Genomic DNA, 22,732 nt, shown 5'->3' on the forward strand with positions numbered 1-22,732 from the left:
ACTTCCTGGGTAGTAGAACCTAATCCTATATTAGCCATTTGCCAGTCGTCTTTTCTTAAACTAATGGAGACAATAATGTACAAAGCAAATTTCAATTGAATTGAATTTTTTTATATAGTGGTAAATCACAATGACAGTAACCCCTGGGAGATTAATATTGTGAGGTAAAGACCCTACAATAATACAGCAAAACCCCAACAATCAGATGACCAGATAATTGGGTCAAGAGATGGCTTTTTAAATAATGGTTTAATCATTGCCAATTTAAAGGCCTGTGGTACGTAGCCCAGTAGTGAGGATAGAAAAAGTTTTGGTAAAAATCACTGCCACCTTTAAGGGCTGTGGTACGTAGCCCATTAATAGGGATAGATTGATCATATTTAAATTGAAGAATTAATTGAAGGTAGGGCTTCAATGAGCAGTGTTGTAGGAATCAGGTCTAACAGACATGCTGATTTGGAGGAAGTAATTATTTAAGTTACCTTGGAAAAATCAGAGATAAAGAAGTGAAAATAATAGTAATTAGCTACTTTCAAGAGTACTGAAAGCGGCTGTATGACATGTCTAGAAGACTGTTATGAGTCACTTTTTCTTTAAAGGTTAAAATTTTATTTTTGAAGAAATTCATGAAGTCATTACTGATTAAAGTTAAAGCAACGCTTGGCTCAACTGAGCTCCGACTTTTTGTTGGCCTAGCTAGAGTGCTGAAAAGAACTAATCGCTCCACAAGCCGACATAAATGCGTAATTTTCGCAATGCTGTCATCTCTAAACAGGAAACAGTGCAGGAGTGAAGGGTGTCTGCATCAGTACACAGCCCCCTCCCCCTACCTCGCAATTCCCCAAAAGATTTAATGACATGGAAATGTGCAGTTCGTCAAGCATGAGCGCTACAAATGATATAACAAGTGGAGGCTGTAGGAGTTGAACACACACTGATTGTTTTGTTCACATTGTCATAGTTATTTCTTCAAGCAAGCAAAGTTTTTTGTTTTTTTCCCCTCACAGCATTTCAAGAATTGACCATTAAAGAAATTAAATGGCTGCATCCCAGTTTCCCTCCAGTTCTACATAGTTTAAGCTACTATGAGTTCAATCATTATATCAAGCTGGCAGTTATATAAAACCACAGAGTAAAGTAACAGTTCATATTATTTTATCTGCTCTATTTATTATTACTTTGTCAAATGAACCTTTTTGAGGGTTAAACATGCTTAAAAACTCACGAAATTTTACATTATCTGTACAGTACAGTATCTTTTTAGAAGTATCTGAATGTAGTTGTAATCAGTAGCTGGACTGAAGAGGTCTGTTGATCACTCTGCATTCCTTCACATATAAATGTTATGATCTAGTCCCATTTCAGAAGGTGGCATACTGTTCCAGATCATTTTCCAGTAACTTCCTTTGATTGTGTCAGCCGCAGATAATATATGGAGAGGCATACAAAGGTGTAACCAAAGCTACAGAAAAATTAACTGGTAGAAGCAGTATAAAAACTACGGCTAAAATGAGTTTGACGTTGATGCCCTCATTCGTGAGTTACTTTGGGTTTATGAAGTCATTTATATTCCAGTTTTTCAGTGTCTCATCTTTGTATTCACTTTGTAGGACAACGATAGGCTGATCCTTTCACTGATCGTTTTTACAAGAGTGATTTATTATTTGCCCATGAGTAAGTTTGCTAATAATGCTGGTTGAAGCTAAGAGAAGCAGTTAACGGAAAAAATAATAGCGCTGTTTTAACGACAGCCTCTTCCAGCTGCAAACAAATGTATGCTCCTCAGAGTTCCCCAAATGCACCGATTCATTTACTCAAACTCATAACAGAAAGAAAGAAAGGCAGTAGCCCATGTTCGGAAAAAAAATCAATGTTATTAAATTTAAAAAACCCTCAATGGTGGGGAGGGAAACAAAGAGAAACTGGCTTCTTTTTTATGACTATAACCATGTTTACGGGCCGTTACAGTGTTTATCTGTCTTACACACTCGACCAAACAACAAATACAAAATTAACCAAGAAGTAAGTTAAAAATCAAAATGTCTCTTCCAGCGAACATTAAAAAAAATCTCAAGATGTAATGTTAAGTCTTTGGCGCATCTCAAATAAATAAATAAATGAATAATCCAAAAAGTAGCTATATTAGTATTGAAACAAACACAAAAAGAACGTAAAGCGCAAATCAGTTTGTGCATGATTACATTGCTCTGCCAATCAAAAAGTCACCTGCCAAATATATCGCCTATCATCGGTTACTGGACTTACGAAGGTCGGTTTGAAAATTTTTAGGAGGGAGGTATGGGGTCTTCACACACCCCCGTTCTCTACTAGCCATCGGGGCGGGGGCTGGGAGGAGGTGTTGGCTGTCCGATTGGCCTCCCTGCTGCTGCGGAGCCTGGGGCGGTCTGCTTGCCTCCACCCCGGGGGAAAGGGTCACATCTCTTGGGTCTGGGTGCCGTTTCCCCCTCTGGGGGCGAGGGTACCTGGACCCAGGGCATAGAGTATGTTTGGGGAGTATGATTGTGTGTACATGTCTATGTATGTCTGTCCCTACGTTGGGTGAGTGCTGAGTGTTTGTATATGTGTGCATGAGGGTGGGAAAGCATGTTTATGTCTGTGTGTGCCTGTTTGTCTGTGTCTATATGTCAGGTCGAGTCTTAGACTCCACCTCCCTGGGTACTCCCAGGCCCTCCAAGTGTGGAGGCCTATCTCCCCTCACCACACTCCCTGCTGGTAACTGATGCCCTCAGGGGTTGGTGCATTGGTGGTTCTTGGTGTCCGGGGCTGGGCGCTCAGGTATGCACCGGCTCACTCCCGGTGGCTACTTGGCGGGGCCCGATGCCTGTCGCTTGGTCAGGCCTCTTCCGGGGCAAAGGGGGCCCTCGGGCCTCCGGCCTCGGGGCCTGCAACTCGGTTCACTCTGGCACAGCTGGCTGCCGGCAGAGCCGGCGGGCACGCCGGTGCAGCCCCCTCTGGCTTCTGCTCCGTGGCTACTGGGTGACCCCTCGTCTGGGGATCTCCTCAGCCCTTCCCAGGAAGGTGGCACGGATGCCCCTCCGGTGGTACTCCTTGGGCTCTCGCACTCTGGGTCCTCTGGATGTCTGGAGCCTGGATCTCCTCCATGCCTGCTTCATGCCCTGGGGGACGGGGCTATGGGCCTCCACACCCTCTAGCAGACCGTTACATGGGAAAACCTTTTGTATACAAGCGCGTTGATCCACACAGGTGTGCACACGGGTGTTCACTGTTCGTAGACATAAACTACACCTTTCTTAGCTGCTACTTCAAAGCACATTGTGCGCTGTCTATCCTGCGTGCTGCACAACAACTTTCAATATTTAGTATTTACTGCTGTTCACACTTAGCTAGATTAACGTGATGGTGTTGTGTTTAGTATGTTGCTTTGTTTTTGTTTGGTTTTTTTTGCTTGTCTTCTCTTCTTTCTCTCTCAACAGGTGATCCAGGAGATTTTTTTTTTTTTTTTTCTTTCTCTTTGTCTTTGTAAGTGCCCTTTCTCACTGTCCCTTTTCCCTTCTGTTTTTCTTTTCCTTCCTCTCTTTCTTTCTCCCTTTCCTATCCCCCAGTCATGTCTGTCCCATCTGTAACAACTGAAAATAAAATAAATAAAAAAAAAAAAAAAAAAAAAAAAGAAAATTTTTACCCCCACCCCCCCAAAAAAACCCCAATCTGTTGTTTTTCATTTGGATCTTTGCATCTTATGGACTTTTGCTTTAACTCAAATAAAGGTCAGTTTTTATGTTTCTGTGTTTTGCTTCGTGATGAGTTTGGTATGAACTGACATAAAGTCTCTTAAGATGAGAATTTAAATATTGGTGATTATAGTGAAACCTTGAAGGGCCTGACTGGAAAGACGACCTGTCCGGTATGCAATGCATTGCTATTCATAGATCATTGTGTGTTGCTAGTGAGCTTATGACCTCCCATATTTTCGACCAGCTTAGTGTTACAGCAGTAAACATCACTGACTCCCAGAAACAAGGGTGTAGGGATAAATATTTCAGTAAAAATATCTTTTCTGCTAAATTTGTATTGAAATGGGTATCTTTTTCTCGATGTCATTTTAATGACCTAAAAGAAAAAAAAAAGCTTTTCACTTTTTAATTAACCAAATGTCAATGCTGTCAATGACAGAAGTTTGCAGTGTTAGTGTTTCCGCAGTTGTCATATCATATAAACAGAAAAAAAATATAATAAATGCATACTATTAATTTTAAATTAATTTCTCCACTGCACAACGTTTATAACAAGCAATGGATATTGCAATCAACAAGACTGGTGTGGAGATGATCTCATTCAACATAATTTCAATATTTCTCAATTGCTTTGATTAGGTGTTATAAAACATTTACATGCACTAGGATGTGTAATAGTAGAATAGGCTTGACTAACTCAGCCTGACAGACTTAAAATTTTACTGATTATAACAACTGACAGACAATCATTTCTTAGAGAGAAAATTACTGAAAGGAAATTGGCTCCACTGGGGCAAACAGTTGGTAAATTAGGTAAATTAAATATTAAAGAACATCAGAGCAATTTCAATCATTTCCAGTCACATTAAAAGTGGTAATTCACTGAGTTCTCCACAGAAAGAAACAGCTCCCACTGTCTGCTCATAAACATTATACTGAGTTACAAAATATAAAAGAATAAAAAATGTAAATTACTGCAGTATTTTTTTTAGATGGACTAATGAAGAAATGAAGATTTAGAATTCTATTATTACTCATGTCTGTAACCTTTTTTTCCACATAGAAATATATTCCTCATAATGAATATGAGCAACCTGCTTCTAAAAGAACATGCATGAAAAATGTAAAAAATACTGAGATTCCAAACAGGTGAATGCAGGTATACACAGAAATAGGGCTGGGCGATATGGCCTAAAATCCACATCACGGTATAATTTGAAGCATGTGGGGTAACCATATATATCGCGATATATTATTTTCTTCTGTATAGTGTATTTTACACACTACAAGGCACACTTAAAATCCTTTAATTTTCTCAAAAATCGACAGTGCGCCTTATGTATGAATTCTGGTTGTGCTTACTGACCTTGAACCAATTTTATGTTGTACACGGCATGCAGAAATCTGTCAAAAAATGTATTAGTACGACTTTGGTAAGCTATGAAGGCGCACCGCTTGATGGATTGCCAGAGCATTACGTAGTCAGGAGCCTTGTGGAGTAATCTGGGTCCAAAACGGTCTGCTTCAGGTCCCAAAGTCAAACGAACACTGCGGCATCACTGAGAGTTAAAAACTGTCTAAATTCTTTCATATTCAATAAAATGATCAGTGTTGCTACTTTACCAGGTGTAACAATTAAGTTTTACATCCACTCATCCATGAAAACAGAATTTATCAAATTCAACGGAGTCAGAAGTTAGCAGGAAGTTAGCTCACTAGTTTCCACCTAAACATGATATACCATGTTCTGATTGAGAGATTTCTGAAAAACTTAAAACGTACAGCTCTGCTGTCACTTCCAACATAAATAAAGACAGAAAATTAAACAGCAGCGACGTTTGTAGGGTTACTGAAGTTGGACTAGCTGATATATAATGATGTCCTACGTGATCACTAGCAAAACAGCTACGTTAGCATAACATTAGCACAGTGAAGCTGAAGGATAAATGCTAAATTTTTTCCACTCGATAAAAGTTAACGTGAGGGTTTCTGGTGGTTAGGGACAAATGCAATCGCATGGCAGGATGTTGCAAACGGACCAAACTTCAGTTAGGAGAACAACTGTGATAATCCATCCACAATACGAGGTTAGTCATTAATATACTGCAACAACATGGGAATAGAGTAGCTGCAAGAGAATTCAGCATTAAGAAACCACCATGAAGGATCTAGATGAAATGTCAAAATGAAAACACGGGGTGGCTTTCAGGAGATGGAACAGGTCATTTCCTAGTCAGAAGGTTGGTGGTTTGATCATTGGTTGGTTCGAGATACTAGTTTGTACCTCTAAAAAGGACCAGCCAACGAAAGAAGCGTCTCTATAGCTATATTATTCCCTAATTTTCCCATAATGGCTGTATGGTGGATGAGTGTGTTTTTTCATAACTTATCCATTCAGTAAAGCTTTCAGTTAGCAGTGCAGTCTCTATGACATGTACTAACATTGGTTAGCTGTAGCTAGTAGTTGTCTGCTAGGCCCCACCTCCAGTTATAGGAGTAATTGAAGTGTATCTCCCCATCATGTTTATGCTGTTGATGTTTCTTTGTCTTTGTTATCCATTTTTACCAAACTTGGTTAATGACTTCTCAACTGAGCTTCAACCACGTATGGTCACTTGGGGCTCAGAAAAAGAACATGGGCCAAAACACTAACAATGTGGCTTGAAAATGCAGTCCAGGAGAACTGTCACTTGAGGCAGGCCCCAAAATTACCTCCCTTGAAAAAAAATAGGATTTTTCAGTTCCATATGCAATAATGATAAAAAGAACCTGTTTCTTGTTACTTACCATTAATGCTCCATAGGAATAGCAACATCCTGTAGTTCAATTTCTTGGAACTGTTAGTTTGCCTGCCTATTGATCCTGCTTATCGGTTCCACTTGCACTTGTGCTAGAATCAGCTGGTTTCATTTCATGTGCGGGAGGAGAAAAATAGTGGCCCAGTCTGCATAGTGGATATGGACATTACTTTTATTTTTACTGCACAAAAGGACAAGAGCACAATGGTGAAATGCAAACTGCATTATCCTGCTAAGACATCGGCTCATTGCAAGCCTCTGCACAGACAGCATGCTAATGCCAAGCTAGCCAAGAACCCAGAGTGATGTTAAAGTTGAGTGAATACTGACCCCAGCCCAGCAGCCAGACCATTAAACTTTAACAGGTAACAGAAGTAGTGATGAGCAATCAGGCTGTAGCCTCCATTTCTACCTGTTCATGTTTCTAAAGTAGAATCACTGTGACTGTTGCTTTAAAATCTGTTGCCACACACTTTGAGAACCACTGCACTAAACCAAAAATACATAATACAAGTAAAATAGAAATTGTATTGTTATGTGGCTGGTAAAAATACATGACTCTCGAAGTGCTATATTTCTCAAAATGCTACATTTCTCCTAATGAATATGAGTGGCATCCATCTGCTACTCTTCAACTCACCACACAAAGACCCTTATGTAATGCAACACAACAAAACCTCTGCGGACAAGAAAATAGACTACACATCCATTATGCTCTCTGCAGCAACTATCAAGTTAATTTTTATACCAATAAATGAAATTAGTGGCTGCAGGAAAGGAAAGGGAAATTTAAAAAATAAAATGAAATTAAGGAATGCCTGGAGAATGACCTGCAACAACCTAAAATATCCAAATTGAAAAAATGTAGTTATAGTTCATTGGTATCGCAGATATGATCATCTGGTCAGAGCTTTCAGGTTAACAAGCAAAAAAAGAAAGCTGACTTGTGTTTAAAAGCTTGGTTGTTAATTAAGTACATCTGTTTGATGCAACACTCAAACCAAAAGCATGAGAAGTGCTTCATAAACTGGTGTCAGTTTGAACTGAATAAACAGCAAACGCATTCAATGTATTCAGAGTTTTATAATGAACCAGTCTGTGAAAAGCAGGATGAACCTGACAACCTCCAACTACAAAATTGTGTGTGCGTCTTGTTCCATACTTGACTGACACAATGTAATTTATATCTTGGTGCTCTGAATAAAGATGGATATGCTCGCCCACTACTGTCACAGTCTTTCACAGACTTATACATTACCATGAAAAAGTATTTGCACCCTTCCTGATTTCTTACTTTTTGCAATGTTGTTGCACTTAAATGTTTCAAATCATCAACCTAATTCTAATATTAGACAAAGATGATCTGAGTAAATAGAAAATGCAGTTTTCAAATTAATTACCCTAATTGCCTCCTAAACCTAATAAATGGCTATGTCGAAATGGCAATCAAGTGTTTGCGATAACTGCCAATAAGTCTTTCATATGACTGTAGAGGAATTTCAACTCACTCTTCTTATCAGAATTGTTTTAATTCAGTCACATTAGAGGGTTTTCAGACATGGACGGTCTGTTTAACCCTTGTATGGTCTTCATTTCTCGGACCCTCTGGTATCCCTTGGGTTAAACTGACTCAGGGCATTATTTGGTGTTTTAGTCTGAAATAAAATTTTACTTCGTAAACCATTAACATATATTTTCTTTATCTCATTTTCCCACAGTAGAGAAAACATATGTTTAATGATTGCAAATTGCCTCTACCAGAACACATTTAACAATGGAAGTGTGATTCTTTCTTTGTCATAAGGCTATAAGTGATAAAAAACAAAACACTATACTGAAGCTTATCTGGCTTATCATAGTAAAAATGAATTGAGACTGTGTCTTTATTAACATTAATACATGTCTAAGATTATCTATAATCTCTGACCTTCAGTTGTCTAGCCACTTCCACATGGTTGTCATAGACGAGGACATCGGCAATGAGGTTCTCCCTCTCCTTGGAGAAGGACAACTGTCCCTCTGTGACATGTGGATCAACAATTACCTTCAGCAGAGTGTGAGGACACCTGGTCCCATCCCACACCTGGGGAAAAAACAAAAAAAACAAAACAAAACAAAACAAACAAAAAAAAAAACAAAAAAAAACACGATATAGGTAATGAACATGACACACATTTTTACCTGAATTTTGCAGCATTTTGCAGCATGTACAGTCTCATAAATCTCTATGCCTGAATACAAACATGGTGCCTAAAAAGCAGAAGCAATATCACGCTGTACTGGAATAGAATCATGAAAGAATCACAAAACCCGAACAGCTATTTGAAACAGACATTACTAAATGGAGCAGACAAAGATGATGCATGGTAAGTTGTCGCTGGCTTCTTACAACATTAAGGTTCTGGGTTTGAATGTTCTGGTCAGATAGCACCAACACATGATCCCAAGACTACAAGGATGCAAGTATTCTACCACCAATTAAGGGGGTGATTCTCTGAGAGTTTTAGTAATTCCATTCATGTGTTTTATACAAATTGGCTTTATTGCTTCACTGCTTCATCATTAATGTGTTTCTGGCTATTTTTATGCGTACATGCTTTTGTGTCTTGTTTTCTATTAACGCTTATAAATGCCATCAACAGTCTAGGGATTCCTAATAGCAGATAGTTAAATCTGGTATATTTACATGATGGACTCAAGCGCATCCATCCAGTTCAGGGATGCAGGGGGCTGAAGGCTATCCCAACTACCATAGAGCGAGTGGCAGGGTTCACCCTGGACGGGTCGCCAATCTGTTGCGGGGCTAACGCAGAGACAGACAATCATTCACACTCACATTCTCGCCTGTGGACAATTTACAATTACCAATTAGCCTATCCCCAAAAGTACGTGTCTTTGGACTGTGGGTGGAAGCCGGAGTACCTAGAGAAAACCCACGCAAACACAGGGAGAACATGCAAACTCCACACAGAAAGGCCTCGTCCAGATGGTGGATTCAACCCAAGTGGTCATGTTAATTAATGTGCATTGCCACTTTTGGTGTCTGAGTGAATCGCCACTTTCCACTGAGAGTTTTGAACTTGTGTTTGATGAGGTTTTCTTTTCTTTATCAAATAGCCTACTATAATTTGAAAAACATCTTTTCCTGATTGTATGTGTTGTTGCGTAACAACAGACTCTAGAAGTTGGTGAGAGCTGACTGGCAAGAGACTGGCGTTTACTGCCAAATCCTATTCAAATTTATCTCCCCCATCACTGGCAGGAAACCAGCCACCACTTACAGCCTAGCTTCTGTTCTCAAACCTGAGGTGTAAAGTAAAACACATAAGTAGCAAAACAAAACACATGAGATCTCTTTCCAGTTGAAGCCACAAGATTATGGATGTTAATCCACGTGGAGAAAAAAAGGGTTAACAAATGCTTTCAAAAACATTCACATGGCATTGAAAAGTGCTTTTATTCAGGTTTCTTACCCTCAATAGGGTGCAGGTGCTATCAATAGGGGCCTTGGCCAGCAGCTGGCAGGTCAGGTCAAAGTAGGCTTTGGGCTGAACAGCAGATAGCGGGACTGTGCTGGTGACTGAGGCGAGGAGAGCCTGACTGGCAGCCCAGGATCGCAGCTCCTCCACCGTCCGCTGGTCGTCTTGGTCAAAGTGGAAGGAACGGCTGGATGTCCGCGGTTCGACCAGTGCACCCTCCACCCCACCAAATGTCACCACAGAAAAACCAAAGGTGTTGACCAGCGTGATGGACTTGTTGAAAACTTGAGCCTGTGTAGACAGATGGAGAATTATTTAACACATTTTTCATGAATACAGATTCATTTATCAATACATTAATATTACTATTTATCAATAGAGGTGATTTTGCAATATTTAGTTCACCTGAAAATTTAAAAATCAGTAGGACAAATTATAGATACTAAAGACACTCTGAAGTCTTGCACCTTAACTCTGTGCATGCGAACAATGTCTCCATTCTGAAAGATTTTGGGATGGTCCTCCGGTTTCTCACAGAAGATGGTGCAGCCAATCTTTTCATTAGACTGATCAGTAATCTTCAGGGTGGAGCAGAAGTCTGTGAAAAGAGAACTTTATGATATCAGAAAAAAAGTGTCTAGTCTACCATAAAAACAATTCAGCTGTTTCAGAGACTAGGACAATAAGCACCAGCACACCAGGCTTCTTCACCTGTCCCTCCTGAACCTTCCTCCTCAGCGTGTCAAATGTTAAGCTATTCCTTGGGCTCTTTTGGTAATGATACTTGTAATGCAACCTGGCTTTAGCTTTGGAGGCCAAGCTCAGTGAATTGAAGACACACCTTCACACCTTTGAAAATCCTGTAGCTAGCCAGGTACCTGTAGTAGATGCGAGCGAAGGTAGTTTAGCCACTGTTACCTGTTCCCCAACAGACTGTCCCAAATCACTGGGAAATCAGGCTGGCTGAATGACTGTGTGTAGGAAGGGAAACTATTAAACAGAAGCCCCAAAAGGTTGATTCTGTTGATCTGGACGTAATGTTTTCAGTAGGAGAAATGTTTTGTCACTCATCCAAGTGACTTCTTCAGTCTCAGCTGACTGCAGGTTTCCCCAACCTTATAAACATTACATTTGCACAATGACTGAAACTAGCCCATTGAATGAACAATGGACTGCGAGGTCAGTTCCCTGATCATTAATATGTAAATTCTCATGATCATTGATCAACAACCACTGATCAAAGCCCATTGATCAATGGCCATGAGTACCATTCACGGAGAGTAAAGTAAAGGGAAAGACCATCTCTGAATCGAGGAGGGGGCCTAAGGGTACATCTTTCGCCATCTTACAATGCTGTGATTGCAGCCATTCCCCAACTCTCTGTTGGAGAGGAGGCTTCAGCCCCTGCTTTCCATCCAACTGGTTAAAAATAAAAGGTTCATTTTTCTAAACCTCTGTTGCATGTGAAAACCATTATTGTAATTTTTAACTATATGTGATGGCCTCTTGGCTGTCTTGCAAGAGTGTCAGCAAGGAAATAATCCCTGCCAAGAACAGAAATTAAAAAAAAAACGTAATTTGATTTTGTGTGGTTCATTCATTCACTCAATCTTTTTGTGAATTCGTTTGGGCTTTGTGTTCATAAATCGTGCAAATACTAAAACCATGAGTATTGATTTCACTCACTCGTAAAGAAGCAGGCCTCTATACATGCTAAATGACTTCCTTTAGAAAAGGGAGCAATAAAGAATTATGAAAACACCTTAGTACACATAAAAATCTATTATTGGAAAAGTTTGCATATAGTATCAAAAGTAAAAATAAGATAGATTCATTTTATTGCTGCATGTGTTTAAGACTCATTTTACATACTTTATTAAATACTTTATTATTTATGTTCAGCATGATATTTTATAAATCATGTTTGTGGTGACTGTTTTATCAGAAATCTTGATTTTTCAAAAAGTATATTAAAATATTGTTTTAAAAAAATCTGCTCAATTAAAAGGGTTGAGCTGTGTGTGACACGGTTGACTGTTAATATCCACAGGGGGATTAAAATATGAATGTGGATCGTTGGCAAAACAACTAATTAAACCTAATTGATTCAGACATTCTAATAGATGCTAACCTTAGTGCTGCTGAACCTGACCCTGCTTAACTTGCTGTTTTAAATTCAGTAGGGAATCAGATAATTATTTCCATAATCTATATGTGAGTAACAATATTTTGAAATTAATCTTAAACGTCACAGGAACCTAGTACAATGATTTAATAATGCAGGAATTCTGATCACACTTCCTTTTGCAGTCTAGCAATGTGTTTAACCAGTGATATTAGTGTCTTGCACAGTCTAATATTTAGTCTATAACTGACTGCAGTAGTATAGTTTGGATATAATGAAGGCATGAATGGGGATGAATAGATAGAAAAAAAAGTGGTTTAACTTTAGTTAATAGTCTTACAGAAAGTTGAGTTTAACATGGTTTGATCTGGCTTAGGGTTACATTGAATTAAGAAAGAAAAACAATAACGGCAAGATTTTTTTACCTGAAGTTTACAATGGGATGCCAGGAGCTCAAGATCTGAGGGGGTTCTTTTTTTTTTCTTTTTTCTGTTTAAATAATTCTTTGAGAGACATGGAAAATTCAGACTCAAGGATAGCTAGGATAGCAACAGGGCAATCGCCCTAATCAATGCTAACAGCTGACCCGATTGGTTTCCTCCCTGGATTAGAGATTTAAACAGCTGACCTGCTTAAATCTCTAATACTCTTGATAGAAAGAGAAAGATCGAGACCGTTCTAAAATTTGATGGATCTGTAGGTTCAAAATTTGTTTTCTCAATGAGAGGATATACAATTGCATGTTTATCTTAGGTTGTCACTGACCCTGAGACTAAACAAGCATTTATAAATATTAAAAATAGATGGGCCAATTGGGTGAAAAACTTCTTTAAACAGGCAAAAATTACAAGTGGTAAGATTTAATCTGTCAACAATATTAGGGCAGAAAGCAAAACCAGTTCGAATTGGTTAAAATAAAGCAGTGAAGGTAGAAGAACTGGAAGAATGTTTATTTTAGAACACAGCATTAGCTCTGAGAAGTTAGACCAGGAGGCATACCCCTTTGTTAAGGAACCACCAACTATCAAGGTAGAGGTTTAAAAAAGTGGATGAGTTGAGGGCTGTGGACAATTACGACAGCTGGTGTTTACATCTACTCGAAGTGTATGAGTAAAAGAAAGATGAGACAGCTAAATGGCAGAAGCGTATTCCAGAGCTTGTTCCCGATAAGCGTTTGGAGCATTCCAAAAGACAGACAGTAGGATTAATTTCTTTAGCAGACAGTAAGTTCTAGGGTGACGTTCCTAGTGGACGCTCAGAGGGCTTCACAGACAGGTGAAAGTGAACAAGTTCATCCAGGACAGTAAACCTGTTTCTGAGGTGCAGATCATGTGGTCGGGGAGATAACGAGCTTCTGTTTTTAATGCCAGACATTGCCACAAACATTGATAGAAGATGAATGCATTTTTTGACAGGCTACCAATTTAGTATTTTGACAAAGGCTACCAAGGAAACAAAGAGCATGCTGAGTGAAGCTGCTTAAGTAGCAACTAGCACAGCTTTATCCACTTTACCTTCTGGTTAAAAGTCAAACTAAACTCTGATATGGGTTCCTTACTGACCTGTACCACGGCTCTTAAAAGGCTGTTTGAAGAACACCACCACACCATACACATTGACAACAGATCCAGCTTTCAAGTTGTCCAGTTTGGCATATGTGTATTTTGGAGCCTTGGCTAAAGAAAGCTGAGGAGAAGCAAAACTGTGTTAAAACACCAATATGAGCATGTTAACAGACACTCCAACAGATCATGTCAATTCTGCACTGACTTCCTTCTTCAGCTCTGGGATGTTCCCCTTGCATGCAAGTACATACATACAGTACATTTACCTGGCAGATGTTTGTGAGCAAATGTTCAGTGTTAGCTGAAGACAGCCCGTCCACCAGCAATAATAAAACTTCAGAAAAAAGAGAACTCTCTCACATCATCTGTTAACATCTGTCACATCACTGCAAAGAGTTGGCATTAAGTAGGGGTTTCATCAACTGCTTCATTTTTGCTATAGCTACTACATTTAAAAAATTCCTGCATTTGAAGTGTTAAATTCTACTACCTACAATTATACAAAAACAAGTATCTGTTATTTCTGACATCTTCCTTGTGCTCCCATAATCATTTGTATTATGACTGAAGACAACTGAGCAAGTCCCAGAAGCAGTCACTGTGAACAGCCATCGTTGAACAGAGGGGATAGCTTAAGATGCCAAGAATCACCCGCCAAAAATCCAGTCTTTATGTGCAAAATCAGCTTGTTTTAAGGCTTCTGAATATTGTCATTTAGACTTCAACCATGTAATTTGAGTTTTTTTTCAAAGCATTTTCGCTTTAGTTAAAAATATACAAATTATTATCTGCTGATTTGTACATGTTTTAAGCCATTTGTGAAAACAGCAATAGCAAGCTGTAGGGATGGGAACTGATACAAATTTAGCGATTCCAGTTCCATTATAGATATCACTGATCGATTCGATTCCTTATTGATTCACTTATCGATTGTCATTGTGTTCTCATTAACTAACCAACAATTTAAAGGAATTGGAATACTGAGAACTGGTTTTCTGCAAGAGCCGGTTCAATTCCCATTCCTAGCAAGCAGTTATTCAAAGCTGGATTTTTAAAGGCTTAAAGAAGCTGTTAAACAATGATAAATAGGCAGACACAAAAGTCTGGGGACATCCCAATTCACGCAAGGTGACTTTAGGACAGCCCTTAAATGATATAAAGCATTCTGACAGCTACAAGACCTCCAAGACACACTCCAGCAATCTCTATAACTAAACAGGATTCTCACTCTGACCTCAGCAGAGAGTGGGGATCTCCTTTTGTTGGCTGGTGGGGATCTGGGGTTAGGAAGCACTGGACGCAACACCTAAAAAGAGACAAGGAGACAGAGGTGAGGTGAGGTGAGGTGCTTTAGTGATTTTTTTCCCTTACGTTATAAGGCCTTTTGTCAATTTTTGACTAATAAATGATTAAGTTGATTTTGAAGACCTTGGTGGATGTCTTCAAAATGGATTTTAATGGCCTGTTAATATGACTTTATATGACCTCTATAAAGTTTCCTGTACACCTCCTTGGCAGACATAATGCAATGTGATTTGCAATGCAACAGCATTTATATCATTGTTCATACAAGAAGTGTAGTAAGAAGGCAACAGAATACATAGCTGACTAGCAACTCTTATGTGACTTCTCTAGTAGTTTGATGCATTCAGTTTGGATTAGAGCAACTTTAATGCAACCCAGTGTCATTTTGATTTTAATAAAGGCATTGGACATTGGACAGTGCAGTGCAGATTGTCTACCAATCGGAAGGTTGGCAGATCATTCCAGTCTGCATGGCAAAGTAGTCCTTTCCAGTCTCAGGCAAAATACTGGACCCCGAGTTGCCCCCCGGATGCATCCATCACAGTATGAGTGTGTGCCCGAACGTTTGGTGGCCATGAAGTGAGATCAGACAGCCGTCCAGCAAGAGCAGCTGGAGAAGCTACAGGACCAGGCGGATTGGCAGAAGCAAGTCCTGGAGCGGCTGGCTGGGGCCGCGACGTCCCCGACGTCCCGCAACTCAGAGGCGAGATGGCTGCAGCCCGGGCCGTCGGAGGGGGAGGCTCGCATGCTGGGAAAAATCGTGATGGAGCAGTTTGTGGAGGGGCTGCTGGCGAAAGAGCTAGCCAGCCGCCGAGCAGACAGCCCTGGTGACAGCACAGAGGCAAAGGATTCGTGCGCCTGCTCCAGTAGAGCAGGCCCCATGGTGCACCCCACTAACCCGTTTTTCTCCGCTTTGCCTCCTCAGGGCCCACAAGCGACCAGCACTGCACCCGAGCCATGGAGAGCAGCTCAGACACCGAAGCAGGAGTGCTGGAAGTGTGGGCGGCCGGGACTCCTAAGGCGGGAGTGTCTGCTGATGGAGGTCGGGCAGGTGTTCTGCGTCGCCGGGGCTCTGGCCCCTTGTGCACCAAAGCCTGGTTCGCCCCGGGGCATTGCTAGAAGCATAGTGGGTGGTGATGAAGTGTGTTTATCGGGGCATTGCTAGAAGCATAGTGGGTGGAGATGAAGTGTGTTCATGTTGATATTTACAAATATTCCATAGTGCAGCTGATATTAAAATATCATGGGACAACATAGAATCAAGGCTACAGTTAGCTCGCGCCTGTCACATTCCCTAATACTGGGTACGAACTGGCTGGGGTAGCATGTAGTGTCTGCGGGGCGGTCAGCGGTGATGCGGGGTCATCCAACACTGACTCCGAAGGGGAAACACACACCCAATTGTCGGTGCCTAAAAGCTGCCGGGAAATTATTTTCCAGGCAGCTCATTACAACCCCATGGTAGGGCATATGGAATATGATAAAACTCTGGAGCGAATAATAATAGCCCGATTTTATTGGCCAGGCATCCAAGCAGATGTGCGCCAATGGTGCAATTCCTGCCCGATATGCCAGCTGGTGAACCAGCTGGTCATCCCAAAAGCGCCTTTGCGCCCTTTACCATTAGTGTAGGTCCCATTTGAGCGCATTGGCATGTACCCCTTTGGGCCATTTCACTGGAGTTCACGCAGCTATCACTTTGTATTAGTTCTAGTGGATTATGCAATACGATATCCAGAAGCAGTGCCGCTGCGCACCATTTCTGCAAAGAGTGTGGAACAGGCGCCATTTCAGATGCCTCAGGCAATTTTCACTGGGGGATAAAGTGCTTGTATTACTCCCTCCTTCTAGCTCAAAGTTACTCGCCAAGTGGCAAGGGTCCTTTGTGGTCACACGGCGAGTGGGGGATGTCAACTATGAGGTGGCACAGTCGGACAGGGGAGGGTCTACGCAGATTTATCACCTTAACCTCCCGAAAGCATGGAGAGGCTGAAACTATTAAAATATAAGGGCAAAAATGTGAGCTGAGGCTTCTTTGGTGAGCCTGGTGAAGGAAAGAGATGAGTTGGGGCCAGAGGTGCCAAATTTCACCATTCCCTCCTCCCTCCATCTCACACAGACTCTCATCAAGCACCATTTTGAAACACAGCCGGGCGTAACGGTGCGTTCACGACCCTACAGGCTACCTGAACATAAAAGGCAAATTATTCAGAGGGAATTGGTTGAAATACTGAAAATGAGAGTAAGAAGAGAAGGAGGAGCTGTGTATGGCCAGCTGGAAAGTTGGTGGACAGGGTGCCAAACCATGAAAACTACATGTGTGCAGCATGAATAGACACTGCTGAAATTGATCACAATAACAGTATGTCAGGTTCCAGTCTTTACAGTGTTTATTGAACAAAAAGAGTTTTATAATTAGTCATTATTATATCTGGCTCTCTTCCACAGCATGTCTTTGTCCTGTCTTCCTTCCCTCAGCCCAACTGGTCATGGCACATGGCCACCCCTCCCTGAGCCTGATTCTGCTGGAGGTTTCTTCCTGTTAGATTTTCCTTTCCACTGTTGCTTAAAGTGCTTGCTCATAAGGGGTTATATTGTTGTTGGGGTTTTCTGTTTTTTTGTATTATTGTAGGGTCTCTACCTTACAATATAAAACGCTGGCAACTGTTGTTGTGATTTGGTGCTATATAAATAAAACTGAATTGAATTTAACTGAAATTGGGTGAATTAGACTTGTATATCACTTTTCTACTTTAACTGAGTACTCAAAATGCTTTTTACTCCAACCAGCTGCAGGGATTTAATGAAAGAGCTTTTTTACTACCGTATAATGCAGCTGTGGACACCAGGTAATGTTAGAATCGCTGTCACTAATTTATGTCAGTGTGACTGATTCAAAGATAATACACGGCAAATATCCTATGCCAATTTAAACCCAGATAAGAGGCATTTACATTTAAAACTAAATGTAAAATATATTTATGGCATATGGTGGCAACAGACTGATGTTGCAGCAGGAAAAAATGTGAGCTGAGGCCCTTCCCCCCCCAATCAAAATGGAAATCAATGACAATGAGTAAGTATTTAGTGGTTCGTGGATATGCTTCCTAATGTAACAGGTGCCCTAACTGCTGCCTGAGGCGCTTCCTGAGCCTGCTTGCACTAAAATCCACAGAGGGAGCACAGCCACAAGAGTTATTAAAAGGTCTGCTAAAACATCAAAACAGAAACAACACAGCATAGCACTGATGCATAGTTCTCTCTTTTCTTCATCCTCTGCCCCTACCTCTACTGTTATGGCCTGCAGTTTAAATTTACAGAAATACACACACACAGATAATAAAGTGTAATGCGCAAATTCAGACAGAGAAGAAAACATTAAATATCTACCTGAGGTCACAACCCCAATGGGGGATTGCAAATCAGACACCAAACAGATTTTACATCTGATAGATTAAAGCATTTAAAACAAAGGGGTTGTTCCAGTCTATCACAAAGTAAAGAGAAAACCATTCCCGCTCAAATTAAGATATACGGCAAATTTAGAATCACCAGGTAACCTAACATGCATATCTTTGGACTGTAGGAGGACAGGCAGAACAGTAGTAGTCACATTAGTAAGGCGTGTGTGATTAAATGTTACTCATTGATAACAGCAAATGTAATGTTTTAGTTAATATTATAATCTTGATTATTTATGGTGAAACATCATGGAGTTATTGAAATTAAAAATAATTCCCATGAAAAATGTTTTAATGTTTATTTCAAAGAAGAGAGCGGTAAGGGACACAGAATCACAGGGTGTCCCTGACTGGCGTTTTTGTTTGTTTGTTTTTTAAACCATCAAGCTCAACTTGCAAGGGCAACCAACAGTCTTTAGGAGTCTTCAAGAGGCCTTCAGGTGGAGAGGGGGGCAAAAAGAGCCCCAGGACGCAGTGAACTCAAGTGCCTTGAAAAGCACAGCAGCAATTGGGTGACTAACATAAAGACCAAAGACTATTACCAAGACCCAGGCAGCCATCTACAGTATTTCAACTAATGATGAGATACAAGAACAGTTGAGGATCATAAAGAATAATGTGTTATTTTTTTTACATTTTTTGTTACATTAGTCCCTTTTACTTTTCTCACCCAATGTCAGCTGAGATAAGCTTCAGAACTCAAGAGCCATATATTGGACAAGCAGTTAAGAAAATTGATGTAGGGATGATTAGTGTTGCTTTTTAAATACAAAAATATATGAGTCAACATATATAAAAAGTTCTGAAGAATAAATTAAAGACAAAGCTTCAAAGAACTGTCAAATTGCGAATATGAAACAGAATTTTTGCATTAATGCCTAATGCTAATGTATACACAAGATTAGTTACTGGTCCTTACATAAATGCAGGCTCCATCTTCTGTGAGCAGCAGGTTACAGGGGTGCAGATTGTCCTTATGAACTGTGGGAGATTTGCCCACAGTGAAGCCAGAGGCCGCCACTACATCCTGTAAGAAAACACAAGATAAAAAAAAACAACCGGAGAAATCAGGGATTTAAACTAAGGGAGCTGAGAGACAAATATACAACTTTTCTTCCAGAGGGAGCACTGGAGCAGCAAATATTGCGCCCTGAGAGACTTTTGTGTTGGGAGCAAGACGTCAACACATCTCACAGATGATAAGCTGGTGTGAAAAGTGTAGATTGTCTTTTGTTTGGCGTGTCAGCTACCGCAATATGGCTTCAAAGCCTCCCCTCAGGGCTGACAAGGGGACAGCAGATACTCTGAATAATCATGTTACAGAGACACAGCCTGACAAAATCTCTGGGATATATGGCTGAGTGCAACAGCTCAAGCTGAGATGACTTCCTGCCTTCAACAAGCTTTATGGGAGAGCTTTGAGTTCCATGAAAATGCTACTGTGAGGAAACCAGAAACATAGTGATATGCTGCTGGGGAGGATTATCCTTGATGTACTCAATGTCTCTGCCCTGGACACAAACAAATTCAACTCTGCAAAAGCATCACAGATGTTATACAGTGCAGTATCATAGCAGACTGTCACAGTGAGCTGGAGCAACACTGACAGGAGCTAACCGAGCTATTTTAGTGTTACACTTGAAACATGAGGAACTAATCAGCTGCTCACCATTAAAGTCTACTCTTTAAAGCTATTTAAACTGTTAGAATCCAGTCTTCAATATTACCAAATTCATCCTGGAGACATGACAAGTCTTTGCTCTTGGCAAATATTTGTTATTACAATAAAATAAAATTCATAAGATAGCACTGATAACGTATACTTATGCTCTAAAAAATACAGAACAAAGATATTCCATTATGTCACACCATCAGAGGCACAAACACAACTCACCATTGATTTCTTCAAATACTCTATGTGCAAATTGATTTAGCTAATCAAAACAAAAAAGAAATAATGTTATATTCATCCACAAATCACATGAATCCCCCTCAGCTCATTACACATTTAAGTAACAGGTTTGAAAGAAAAAATATAATTTCCATTTGGAAATAACATAATACAACTCGTTACAAAACTTGCTCCTCATTCAACACTCTGTAAGTGACAGTTCTTAGTTTCAAATGAGCAGCGTATTAACCACCTTCTCTTTGGTGGGAAGGAAAAACCCAGTTTTAACAGGAAAAAACCTCTGGCAGAACCAGGCTCAGAGAGGGGCGGCCATCTGCCACGACCGGTTTGTGGTGAGAGGAGGAAGACAGTACAAAAGACATTGTGTAGGAGAGCCAGTGATTAATCATAATAATTAGACCAAGATAAAAGATGGGTGAGGGTCGGCAGTTTCTAAACCAATCATCTACCAGTATTCCATGAATGTATTTACTGTCGGGGTTAGTTTTTACTGAATAAAAGTATTAAAATATATATTTTCTTAGAAAGTAACATCATAGATAATTTGAATAACTTCATAAATAACAAAAAAAATATTATTATGCATAGTTTCATTTGGTCTCTAACAGTTCAGTGCGGCAATCATTGGTAAATCCCAACCCCTGCATTTAAGTGTTCACTAAAGACTAATAACATCAGCTAGAACAGCTCGAGTCTCTTTAAATAAAAACCAAAGCCAAATCTTTTTGGTCAAAAATGCGATATGGCTTGTGTTCCTTAGACTTTGTGAAGACATTTGATGTGAACATTATTTTAACATTTTTTTAAATGGTGTAATGAGCCTGTTAATCTATTTTGTTAGGTTATATGACTCATGGACAGACCCAAGAATTTCTAGCCAACTGGTTGTCATCAGGAGCTAATTATAAAGGCCATTATAAAGCCCTGACATGTTTTTCTCTTGCTGCTCTTCACATGGTAAACAGCCTCCCAGTCTGATTGACTCTCAAGCACACACCTCACCACGGTTTACTGATTTATGACCCGTTTCTACCTCTTGCAAATAAAATAGTTAATGCATACCTTAGTTGTGTGGACTCCCCATTTTGTTGCAAGGTAGAGCCACTTGTAACAATGGCAAAACAGAACTGACTGGAAATTGCAAATATACAGTTAGGTCGATAAATATTTGGACAAAGATACCTTTTTTTTCTAATTTTGGTTCTGTACATTAACACAATAAATTTTAACTTAAACAACTCAGATGCAGTTGCAATTCGGCTTTAATTCAGTGGGTTGAACAAAAAGATTGCATCAAAAATGTGAGGAACTAAAGCATTCTTTCATCAGATGCTGGGTTTCCTCCTTTCTAACGCTCTGCCAGCCTTTACTGCAGCGGCTTTCAGTTGCGGTTTGTTTCTGGGCCTTTCTATCCAAGGTTTAGCCTTCAACAAGTGAAATGCTCAGTTGGGATCAGGTGACTGACTTGGCCATTCAAAAATATTCCACTTCTTCACTTTAATAAACTCCTGGGTTGCTTTGGCTGTATATTTTGGGTCATTGTCCATCTGTATAATTAAACTCCACCCAATCAATTTGACTGCATTTAGCTCAATTTGAGCAGACAGTATGTCTCTGAGCACCTCAGCTGCTTCTGTCCTGTGTCACATCATCAACCCTGTCATGCATGATTTATGACAACCTCAATCAGGGTTTTTTTTTTAAGTATTTTTATTCATCTTTAGTATACCATCAACACTGACACAAATACAATAAAAACAGCCTTTGAATAGCTGTCCACTGTAGTGACCACTATGCATAAAAGGGTTAATAAACACTAGTGTCGCTAGCAGCCATAGATGCCCAAACCATCACACTGCCTTCGCTGTGTTATGATGCGGTATGCTTTGGATCGTGAGCTGTTCCAGGCCTTCTCCAAACTTTTTTCTTGCCATCATTCTGGTAGAGGTTGATCTTGGTTTCATCTGTACTGTGCTGGCTTTTTTAGATATTTCTAGCAAAGTCCAATCTAGCCTTTCTATTCTTGAGGCTTATGAGTGGCTTTCACCTTGCAGTGAATCCTCTGTATTTACTTTCATGCAGTTTTCTCTTTATAACAGACTTGGATATAACACTTGGTTGGCTGTTGTAAAGGATTTTCTCTTTACCATGGAAACGATTCTGTGTTTGTCCACCACTGGACGTCCAGGGGTTTTGTTGTGTTGCTGAGTTTACCAGTGCTTGCTTTCTTTCACAGGATGTACCAAACTGTAGATTTTTTTTCCCTCTCCTAATATTGTAGCAATACCTTGGATGGGTTTCTTTTGTTTCCACAGCTTAAGGATGGCTCGCTTCGCCCGCATGTTGTCTGTTCATCGCAAAAATCTTCCAATTG

General features: G+C 40.1%; 1 protein-coding gene across 1 annotated transcript in view; it reads right to left on the reverse strand.

Moving 5' to 3' along the window:
• The window catches only part of pot1 (protection of telomeres 1 homolog), a 52,249-nt gene that overhangs the window by 15,536 nt on the left and 13,981 nt on the right, over nt 1–22,732 (reverse strand). Inside the window, exons 5-10 of the mRNA XM_005454213.4 lie at nt 19,366–19,473; nt 14,915–14,986; nt 13,678–13,801; nt 10,458–10,588; nt 9,985–10,281; nt 8,439–8,594 (exon numbers count right to left, since the gene is read on the reverse strand). Of these exons, the coding sequence (XP_005454270.2) occupies nt 8,439–8,594; nt 9,985–10,281; nt 10,458–10,588; nt 13,678–13,801; nt 14,915–14,986; nt 19,366–19,473 (888 nt within the window). The remainder of the gene's footprint in view (nt 1–8,438; nt 8,595–9,984; nt 10,282–10,457; nt 10,589–13,677; nt 13,802–14,914; nt 14,987–19,365; nt 19,474–22,732) is intronic.

Source organism: Oreochromis niloticus, linkage group LG7 (genome assembly GCF_001858045.2).
Source record: "Oreochromis niloticus isolate F11D_XX linkage group LG7, O_niloticus_UMD_NMBU, whole genome shotgun sequence".
NCBI classification, from domain to species: Eukaryota; Metazoa; Chordata; class Actinopteri; order Cichliformes; family Cichlidae; genus Oreochromis; species Oreochromis niloticus.